This window comes from Morus notabilis, unplaced genomic scaffold (assembly GCF_000414095.1).
Source record: "Morus notabilis unplaced genomic scaffold, ASM41409v2 Scaffold336, whole genome shotgun sequence".
NCBI classification, from domain to species: domain Eukaryota; kingdom Viridiplantae; phylum Streptophyta; class Magnoliopsida; order Rosales; family Moraceae; genus Morus; species Morus notabilis.
In genome coordinates, this window is record NW_010367552.1 from 86,058 (window position 1) to 97,506 (window position 11,449).

The 11,449-nt window shown below is 32.2% G+C and overlaps 1 protein-coding gene across 1 annotated transcript; it reads left to right on the forward strand.

Annotated features, from left to right (window-relative positions):
- The first annotated feature begins 7,586 nt into the window (after positions 1 to 7,586).
- On the forward strand, positions 7,587 to 10,894 carry LOC21404496 (pyruvate dehydrogenase E1 component subunit beta-3, chloroplastic). The gene is made up of 4 exons (XM_010112650.2): positions 7,587 to 8,005; positions 8,101 to 8,192; positions 8,303 to 8,346; positions 9,687 to 10,894. Exons 1-4 carry the CDS (start codon positions 7,906 to 7,908, stop codon positions 10,657 to 10,659), a joined length of 1,209 nt encoding a protein of 402 aa, XP_010110952.1. The 5' UTR covers positions 7,587 to 7,905; the 3' UTR covers positions 10,660 to 10,894.
- Positions 10,895 to 11,449: the final 555 nt, after the last annotated feature.

Sequence of the window (11,449 nt, forward strand, 5' to 3'; positions counted from 1 at the left end):
AGTTTTTTTTTTCACATACATTCTCATTAAAAATATTTTATTGTAATTATTAAATAATTACTTTTTAAAATGATACCTTAAATTTTTATTTTCCTATGCGAATCATTAAAATAATTTCAAACATATCTCTTATTTAAGTAGTTTTTCTTTTTCATTTGGATGTTCGAATCAAGATTTTTCCTCTAAATGTGGTATACTTAGTAAGTATAAAAATGTCTATATCGACAGGGTTGTCGAGGTTTTGATTTATGAATAATGTCGATGAAAATGTAAATGTTGATGAATATTCTGAAAAAAAAAATACCTTCATAAAACCTTAAAAATTTTATTGAAACTGTAAAAATGTTAAAATCAAACAATATTACTTAATTTAGACTAATTTAATAACAAAAATTGTGAGGCCTCGGATCTACCGGACCTCTTGATGTCAATTACTTCAAAATTCCTCACTTATGGGTTGTTTGGTTGCTAGATTCATGCCATGATTCGAATTATGGTTCGTGGTTCACTACAGTAATTTTTTCTCACAAAAAATACACGTAAATCGAGAATAGTTCTGAATCATGATTCTGAATCTATGAACCAAACATATACTTTAATTAGTTATAATAGAAAATGTACTTCTCAAATGCATACGCTATTGTTGTTATTCTATGATGGTTATGACATATTAAATGCATTTTTAAATTCAATTTAAAGATTTTTCAGTACTGATTGACATAATGAGTCGTTATCAAACTTAAAAGATTAAGCATATCATGAAATTCTAAATTTGAACATGATGAAAGATGGTGTTACTAATTGATTAAATTGACAAAAAGAAATGTTAATTAGAATCTCAAATGATTAGTTCAATCATGATTAGCATAAGCTTAATCATCAAAAGAAAATATTATGCTTACCTTCCTTTTATTTTAACTTAAGATTAGGAAAGTCAAATCAGAAGTAAGGGTGTAGATCAGATCTCAAGATATCAATAGATGGGGTTTTGATACTTGGAATATTCTAAGAACTTTAGAATTAAGGGTGGAGATTGAATAGGAGAAAACAAGATCAATGGTGCACATACTATGCTTCAATTTCAATGGCTAGGAATTGAGATGAGGTGATCCAAAGGTTAGGAAATGGAAAGATAAATTGTAGGGACCACATGCAAGAGATGACCAGTTTTTTTGCATGGTGCTTTACTTCAAACTTTAAGCAAAAATAAGAAGAGTGCAAAGTGCTTTACTTGAGAGGAAGAATATGTTGTGTGCAAACTAGCAAGTAAATGCTTGGAAAGGACACTCTTGTTCAAGCTATATGGAACGGTTTTACATCCCTCAAGAATTGTCCCAAAAATTAGCCAAAAGCCCCACTATAAAAAGTTTAAGATGAAACCCTAAGTCTCCACTTTCTACCTCACCAAAATTTGAAGAAAACCCTCTCCTTCCCTCATCCTAAAACCAACAACTATCCTTTCTATTTCAAAGCTTTGGAGGAGGTTTGATCACCATATAGAGAGGCTTGGGGACGTGACTTAAGAGCAAGGAAGGCTAACATTAAGGTAAAAGGTTCTCTCATAAACCTTAGAAACTAACTACGCATGCTAAGCTGCTTTCGGTTATGCTAGTTTTAGATACCTCATAGAAAACGTGTTTATGGTATGGAAATTAGACATTGGAATGCTAAATCTTGATAATGGCATGATAATATAGGAAATGAGCTATAAATTAATTCTTGAAATCACTTGATTTGGAGTTTTTTAGGCCAAGATATGTTAGGTTTAATCTTTGACCATAATCAGTACATTCACCATGACCAGTAAAGAATATATCTATTTTTATTTATGTTAGACTTCGAATCTGAATCTGAAATTTTGAGGATAGTAACTAGATATCCTAAGCTTTCCAACGAGATATCATATCCTTCAAATGATTTTTGTACAATTAGTTATGAATTTCTGAAGTTAGTACCTTGAATCAGTGGGTTCATAGTGCAATCCGAGACTAAAGGGTCCAACTTTGGGATATAGAAATTTATTTTTCAAAACTGTTTCACTAGGTATCAATATAATATGTTAGGAGCATAATATCCAAATTTGAAGCCATTTGGACTTAGGATGAGTCCGGAATACTAATTTTACCTTTATGCCTCGTTCATTTCACCAATCGAGTTTTCAATTTTAGGTTTTTACAGTTAAAAGCTCTCAGAAAATGTCACATCTAACTTTTTCTGCTACAGTTAAAAGCTCTCAGAAAATGTCATATCTCAGCTCAAATTGAAAACTCGAATCCACGAAGCGAACAACGCCTCAAACCGATAGTATGAGTGTAAAATGTGAACTTAGAAATTAAAATAGTGACTAGCCACTATCTTAACCTTATGAAATACCTTAGGCTCTGTATTAAGAGCTAGACAAAAAAAAAAAAAGTGTGGTGAAAAACTCCAGGAGCAAGGCTAGGAATCAAAATAGGGGTAAAATTGTCTTTTTGACAATTATTAGGGGTAAAATGGTGTCTTAGACTTGGAGATGTATTTTCAAGCTTAGGTTCAGATTATGGACTTAGTTTAAGGTTTAGATGGGAGCTCAAAAGTTTAGGCTAAATTGGATGTGTGAGTTGGGCCTAAGACGGGCCTAGTTACCTATAGTTACCCACTAGGTTACTAACAAAAGACCAAGCACAATTTAAAATTTAGTAAACCCACAATCCCTTACGAGCCCTTCAAGCCCAACAAGCATAAACCCACATTTCCTTCATGGACCAATAAGGTTAGAGGTTAATGTTATTAGGTCGACTAATTAAAGAGGTCAATCCACCCTTAACCGATGATTAAGTTAGATAATAATTTGGTGATACACTTATGTGGATTTGTTAATTAGTGATTACCACGTGATTAATAAACTCTTCATAACTTGATTAAGTTAATTAATTAATTAATTATAATTCTTAGATTAATTAAGAATTAATTAATGGTCTAATTAATAAATAATTATAGTTTAATTATAAATAAGTTTATATTAATTAATTAATAATTAGTGTTAAGTTGATTAATTAATTAATCATAATTCTTAAATTAATTAAGAATTAATTAATGGTCTAATTAATAAATAATTAGAATTTAATTATTAAATAAGTTTATATTAATTAATTGATTATTAATTAAGAAAAGAAGTGTAAATAAGTAGGCATAAATTATTTATCGACTTAATTTGTTTAAGTAATTAAGTTAATAATTAATTATTAATCATTGAAAGGGAAATAAATTAATAATTAATTAATAATTAATTAATAATTAATAATTAATTTGAAATTAATTATTAATTAATAATTAAATACGCGGTTAATCATTTAATATAAGAAAATTATTTGATAACGATCAACACTAATTAAGACAATTAGAATAGAACTTAATTAGTGTGAATTCTCATAATATATTATAAAGACTTAGGCCTTGTAACGAGGAATCGACCAAAAGACCATTGCTGACTGATAAGTGTTGTCACCGGGGAGTGTTCTAAAAGAAGATACGTAAGCGGGAATTGCTAAATGAGGGTGTGCTTGATTATGTAAGTACGAACCTCACCTGCAGTATGGAACCTGTTTTAAAGAGTTGATGTTACATGATTGTGAATTGTTTGATGTTGTTGAATAATTGTTGATTGATGTTATCGCAATTATCAATATGTTATTTAAGATGTCATGATAATAATTAATTGATGTATTATTGCCTCTACAAGCTAAATGTTAAGTTTTGATTATGAGTCATGATTATAATTGCATGCTCACCTAATAAGAGGCTATGGTAAAGAAAAGATAATTTAAGTATCGTACCAACCCTCGCTAGATAGGGAAATGATGAATGATCTATATGATGACCTTGGGTGTTGTCGGTATAATATATTTGGGTCGCTCCCCCGACAGCCCATTGGTCGCGTGCACCCGGTACATACACAGGCCCATAAGATGTAAAGTCAATAATCAGACTATTCATGATTGGTCATGCATCGAATTTATCTTTTAACTATTTTGTGAGATTGAGTTCGTACTTGTTGAGCTAAAGCTCACTCATATTTGTTCATGCTATAGGTAATTCAGGCAAGAAGCCCACCACTTAAACCCTTTTGATGGGCTGGCAGGGTGGAGCATGAGCAATGGGGTCAACAAGGGGATTATAGATACCACCAGCAATTAATTCTGCATTTAAGTTCCATTCTATTATAAACTTTATAAGACTGCTATTCTAGTATGTTAGGCTTCCATGATTTAAATACTTGCATCTATAGGACAAGTCTTCCTATATTAAACACTTAGACATGTGGTTATGATCTTTCGTTTTCAATTGCACATCTTATTAGAAGGACATATAATGCTTTCATTATCCGTTAGACTGACAATCAATCCATGCTATTATTATCATTATATATTTCATGATCATCTTCGTTAACGCTTAGTATACCTTTTAAAATTGATTAAACATTTGTGATCTTGAATCTTAAGTATATATCATAACGTTACGTTCTCCTACACAAAGTGTGAGATTGAGTCTTCAGTTAAAATGTTTTAATCTAGTTTTCGCTAAAACTGTATTAAAGCTTTCATACGTGTATCAATTATTATTATTTATCTCTTATGGCTTGTCAGAAATATGTCACATATAAAAAAACATATTCAAAATTTTTATAAGTCGGTGAAGTTTGATATGAGAAATTTGGATGCGTTTAGAACTCGTTCCAAAATGATTTTGTTTTTTGTATGAAAATAAAAATGAAAACGTTTTCAATCTCAGATAGAAATTATTTTTAAAAATGTGTTTGGTAGTTTTATTAAGAGATTATTTTCAGTATAAAAAAACTCATTAATGTCTCTTTCTCTTTTTCTCTGTTCGAAAGACGAGAAAACGAAAACAAAAAATGAAAAATGACTAAAAGTCATTTTTTCATTTCTCTCTCATTTTACACTAAACTAAAAAATTATTTTCATTTCTCTTTTTTGTCTTTATTGCACCAAACACCGTTTTAAAAATGTTTTCATTTTTTCTTTCTTGAAAAATGTGAAAAATGAAAACGGGATCAATTCCAAACATGGCCTTAGAGTATTCAAATGTTTAACTAAGTTAATTAACAATATGAAAAGTCAGGTCGTTACAAAAATAATACATTTTCGTCAAAAATGAGATTTATGTCAAATAGTACAGTAAAAAATTATCATAATTATAAATAGATTTTGATTCAAATATAATTTTACACAATTAGTACAAACAAGGTAAGATAATTCAATATATTGTATGAAAATTAACTACCAAACATAATGGAGCATAGACAGACTCAAAGTGCTTTCAATACAAAAACGAGTTTCTAGTATGTTGGAAAGTATTAGGTAGATTCTGATATTGATATAAACAATACAATTACTAAGATATTACCATTGAATAATTCTGAAGGTAGTTGTTGATGTGTCACATGTATGTTTCTCGATCTCTTTCCACTGTTAACCCATGTTGGATACTGTTAGTTTATCCAACTTGTCGAATCGTCTTTAAGGATGTATAATGACATTTCAATACTGACCTATGGTGAAATACACTAATATAATAAACAAACTATCTTGATTTTGTAGTTATGAAATAGATCTAATGTGACGACTATTCGGATGATTATGACCATATGAACTTTGTTCAATTCCTAAGCTCATGGAATCAAAACTCAAGGTCACAGGATCCTCATCAATATTACACATTTGAACCACACCACATGTTTTTATAAATTGTTTTCCAATTGCCCTAATACTAGGACTTGTTGCACTACATTCATGATCTTCGTCTTGTATGAAATAATATTTTCCAAAATGCCCTTGAACTATTGATTTTATGTCAATTTGTACCGTGATATTTGAAGTTGACATAAAAATAATAATTTATGTAGCAAGTTAACTTAAAATCAATAGTTTAGGAGACATTTATATTAGTAAAAGTAGTGTCACATCATTATTTTGTTAATTTTATAAATATATGGACATTTTGAATTAAGGTACGTAATTTAAGAGCTTAAACTAATGAACCATTTTCAAAATATCAGGGCATGTTAAAAAATGGTACAAAATTTAAAGGGCATTTAATGAATCAATCCTAAAAACAATGAGTGACCTTTACAATCTTGCTTGAGTTCCTTCTCAACCATGAATTACATTATTTTGCTGGTTTAAGTTGAAAAGTGAATTTATGTGAGAAAAAATACTATAACACAAAAAATTAAAATTGAATTTTGTGAGAGAGAACACTGTAACAAAATCTTGGCTATGATATTCACATGTCATGATAACTCATGAACATTAAGGATGCAATGAAAATATGTTGATGAGGTATTATATTTGTAATAATTGAAATATATATATTTTGAAGATATGCTGCGGAGATGTAAAAAAAAATAAAATAAAATAAAATTGAACATAGATATACAAAGATGACGTGAAATAGACAATTCGTCAAATAAACATAATGAAGTTTTGGATTTGTCCAACAAAACAAAATATAAATTTGAACCACAAAAAAGTTATAAAACTCGTTCATTTCACCGATTCGAGTTTAGAATTCGAGTTTTATTATAATAAAAAATTCTCATAAATAATTACATCTAACTTTTTTGTTACAATTAAAAATTATCACATAAAATTATATCTTAATTCAAATTAAAAATTTAAATCAGCGAACTAAACATGCCTGTAGTATAAATCTAAATCACAAAAATGTTGTAGTATAAATTTAAAAACATATAAAATAATTGTGGTATGCCACCTAATTTTCTCTTTATTAAAAGCAGAGGTCGGGTTGGGGCGGGTTGGCCGAGCCGAAGTTGCATAGTTGTACATCGACGCAATGCAACCATTGACCAATTAGATGCAAGCATGAGTCCACCTCAGCTGATCTCTGTGCACAAAGACAGTTGGAACATTAACGAGCTGCTTGTTAGGGTTGGTCCAGGTAGGCTAACCAACACACCATTCACACAAAGCATACAATCCGATCTAAACACCCTAACTCCCCCAATCACAATCCACCACGTATCCTTCACGAAGATTAAACCATAACAAAATGACACCATTACCCTCCTAATCACACGTGGCAAAATCCCTCTCCTTGCTCATCAATCAAACCTAAAGACAAATGAAACCATTTCACTTGATCCAAACCAATATTATTGAAACAAAAACAAAAAAAAAAAAAAAAAAAAAAAAAAGAAAAAAAAAAAAGAAAAAAAAAAAAGAAAAAAAAAAAAGAAAAAAAAAAAAGAAAAAAAAAAAAGAAAAAAAAAAAAGAAAAAAAAAAAAGAAAAAAAAAAAAGAAAAAAAAAAAAGAAAAAAAAAAAAGAAAAAAAAAAAAGAAAAAAAAAAAAGAAAAAAAAAAAAGAAAAAAAAAAAAGAAAAAAAAAAAAGAAAAAAAAAAAAGAAAAAAAAAAAAGAAAAAAAAAAAAGAAAAAAAAAAAAGAAAAAAAAAAAAGAAAAAAAAAAAAGAAAAAAAAAAAAGAAAAAAAAAAAAGAAAAAAAAAAAAGAAAAAAAAAAAAGAAAAAAAAAAAAAAAAAAAAAAAAAAAAAAAAACGAGAGAAAAAACAGAGAGAGAAGGGGGGAAAAGGCGATGGAAACTATGCAAAGCTTGTTGGTGATATGTGGCAGACAATGCATTCCATTTCCTTCAATTAAATCGCCCAACGCTAAGCTTAATAAGAAGAACGTAAAAACTACAAACCCCCGCAAAAAAAAAACAACTAATTTTTCCTTCCTTTCTTCCTCAGATTCTCCGCCCAATTTTCTTTCCCTTCAAATTTCCCCTTCTCGTTCTTTCATATATACATAATACATAAACAAGCTCCTATATTTCCGTCCTTCAATTCCATATTCTCTTCTTCCGTTTGAGCTACAAGATCGAAAATGGCGACCGTCTTTCAGAGCCCCGGAACCGCCACGGCCTTGTCGTCCAACTCCTTCGACTCCACCAAATTACTCGTTCCGTCTCGCAGATCTCTCTCAGGTATTTGCGAATATAATCATGTAATCACTATTTGATTCGCCATTTTCTGGTTTTGTCTTTCAATGTGGGTTTTTGATTGTTTGATTTTGATTCAGAGAGGAAAGCAAGCTTTTTCTGCGTCAGATCCGAGATGAAGCCGACCCCGATAGCTCGCCGTGCCGATAACCTTGTTGTGAACGCCGTTGCAGTTAAATACTCTCTTTCCTTTCTTTCATTTTCTTGTTTTGTTTGGTTTTAAGGTTTTCGTTTCCTTTTTGTTCTTGGTTATGATTTTTTTGGGAATTGCTATTTGGGCAGACGAAGGCGGACAGCTCTGCATCTTCGACGGCATCGAAACCCGGGTATGGATGGTTTATGTTTCTGTTGTTACTGATTCTCAAGCATGCAATGTTGGATTTGATAGTTCTGTTGTTTTCTTGGGTACTGCTTTGGGAGAATGCAATTCCAATTCATAACTTAGGATGATGAACATTAAGAGAATTTTGTGGTAGGAAATTCTTCATGCATTGAAGTGGTGTATCTTAATCAAGTTCCGTTAAATTGTTTATAATTCTGATAATGATCTAACGGTTTAAAATTGTGTCCTACTCATAGGGTTTTATTCTATAAAGTTGTTGTGAGATTTAATTAAGTGTGACTGAGGCAGGAAAATTGAAGGTTGTTACTAAGTTATTGTTTTATGATTCTATAGTGGTGGGTGAAAAGTAGGTCAGCATTGGGTAAAGTGTGGTTAACCTGTTTTTATTATGGAAAATGGTACATGCCATGAGATAACATTTCATCATGAAACTAAAATATGACTTGTTTGGGACTAAAAGAGCTGAGATAAAAACAGCAATGTCAGTTTTATCAAACCTACAAAATTTTGACACATCTGCATTCATAATATCAAGGATAAAACTTTTATGATGTGCATCACTGCTCGTTTACTATTGGCTATCTCTTTTGCTTTTTTTTTTTATTTTTTATTGTACAATATGGGAACAGACCTGTGTCCTCCCAAGCCCAATCCACACCCCAATCCAATCCATGTCATTTGACGTATTCAAGACAAAGAAAAGGCCATTTCTCTTTTCTTTTCTTTCCCTTTCTGCTTCCTTTCACCCTTATTGCTTGAGATCCATGATCAGCTTTTATATGTTTGTTTAGTCGCAGTTTAGAAAATCGTCTTCTGGTAGTTAACTATTGTTTCTTATTGTCTTCTAAATCATTTAATTACGGAGAAATCAAGTAGGTTGCTGATTGTAGCAATCTTGCTTAGTTGAGTCACCGGAATTTTTGTTTTATGTGACTTTATGCTTAAAGACTTTTAATTGCAAATTATAATTTGAAACACACAATGATATCTTATTGGTGTTGTGCCAATAGTTCTTTTAAAGAGTCATGCTTTTATTTATTTCATTTCTGTTATTGAATGCAGCGGCGATGTAAGTGATTTTTCTTCACACCAAGATGCATAACATTTCAAGCCAAGTTTTCAGCATCTCTAGTCTTAGACAAATCAAATGACTCTTGTTTGATCTTAACAAATGCATTATGTCTCTACGGTTCCTTTTGTGCCACATGACCTTCTATTTTTATTGATTGGTTATTTGGTTTATAAGAAATTTCTAGCTTCTATTAAATAATAATACATATCGATTTGAGGTTGAACCTAAGGAGATATGTTTGCTATTTTCAGGCATGAGCTCTTACTTTTTGAAGCCCTAAGAGAAGGATTGGAAGAGGAAATGGACAGGGATCCCACTGTATGTGTTATGGGTGAAGATGTTGGCCACTACGGAGGCTCTTACAAGGTCACCAGAGGCTTGGCTGAGAAGTATGGTGATCTCAGGGTTCTTGACACCCCTATTGCTGAGAACTCCTTCACAGGTATGGGCATTGGAGCTGCCATGACTGGTCTGCGGCCAATTGTTGAGGGTATGAACATGGGATTTCTCCTTCTTGCTTTCAACCAAATTTCTAACAATTGTGGTATGCTCCACTACACATCCGGTGGTCAGTTTAAGATACCAATAGTCATCCGTGGGCCTGGTGGTGTGGGTCGGCAGCTTGGTGCCGAGCACTCGCAACGTCTGGAGTCGTACTTTCAATCCATCCCTGGAATTCAGATGGTTGCCTGCTCGACTCCTTACAATGCCAAGGGCCTGATGAAAGCTGCCATCCGAAGTGAGAACCCTGTGATACTCTTTGAGCATGTGTTGCTTTACAACCTCAAGGAGAGAATCCCAGATGAAGAATATATATGCAATCTTGAGGAAGCTGAGATGGTGAGGCCTGGAGAACATATCACCATACTAACATATTCCCGGATGAGGTATCACGTGATGCAGGCTGCAAAAACTCTGGTGAACAAGGGTTATGACCCTGAAGTGATTGATATCAGGTCATTGAAGCCATTTGACCTTTACACAATCGGGAACTCGGTGAAGAAGACGCATCGTGTTCTGATTGTGGAGGAGTGCATGAGAACTGGTGGAATTGGTGCCAGTTTAACATCCGCAATCAATGAGAACTTCCATGACTACTTGGACGCCCCAATTGTTTGTCTGTCTTCGCAGGATGTGCCAACCCCGTATGCCGGGACATTGGAAGAATGGACTGTGGTTCAGCCTGCCCAAATTGTGACTGCCGTTGAGCAGTTCTGTCAGTAGTTGAAGTAGCAAAACGGCTTCTTCGCAGTGTTGCTATCTTAGTAGAGGTCTATCTCAGTAGATTACCTGAGCAAATTTCCAGCTTTACTTTTGAAATCTTTGTTTGATATTTTGATTTCAGGTTTTGTGGTGTGATAAGAACTAGCAACTAGTCTTGGCTTCCGAGGTTCTTGTTTGGTGGACTAATTAGCTTTGTGACATGTGAGATTAAAATTCTGAAAATTTTTCGAGTAAATTCTTTTTGCCTTCTAGATCAATGCCTTTTCTTTTCGATCTCACGAATATAAGCTCATGTCCAGGAACTGTTAAGTCTGTAGATATAAATATTCCAGGTGCTGTTGTTATCAAAGAAACGAGATCCTTTTTGCTTCTTGTTTCTTAGAAGGCAGTACTCTTCGAATGATGTCCTTTTTATATTTAACAAACAAAAGTAAACTGCTATAGAAATTGCATGTCGTTTTAGTCAAAATTTTACAGCCCGGACGAAACCGCGTTTCTCAAAATAAACGACAGCAAATTCCCCGGAAAAGCGATACGTCCTTTGCAAACTCATGCCAGGAAACCCAGGGCACGGCAATGACATGTCGCTTTATTGCTTAAAGCCTTTGGGTTAATTTTAATTTAAGTCCTTGATAAGGGGTTTGTCTTATTTTGCTCCTTACTATTTAAATGGCAAAAAACTGACCCTTGAACTTATCATTTGTTGCAACTTTGGTACTTCCATAAAACGACAATCATTTTTTTTTAAAACAATTTTAATCACACACAGATCACATGATTAGTTGGTAAA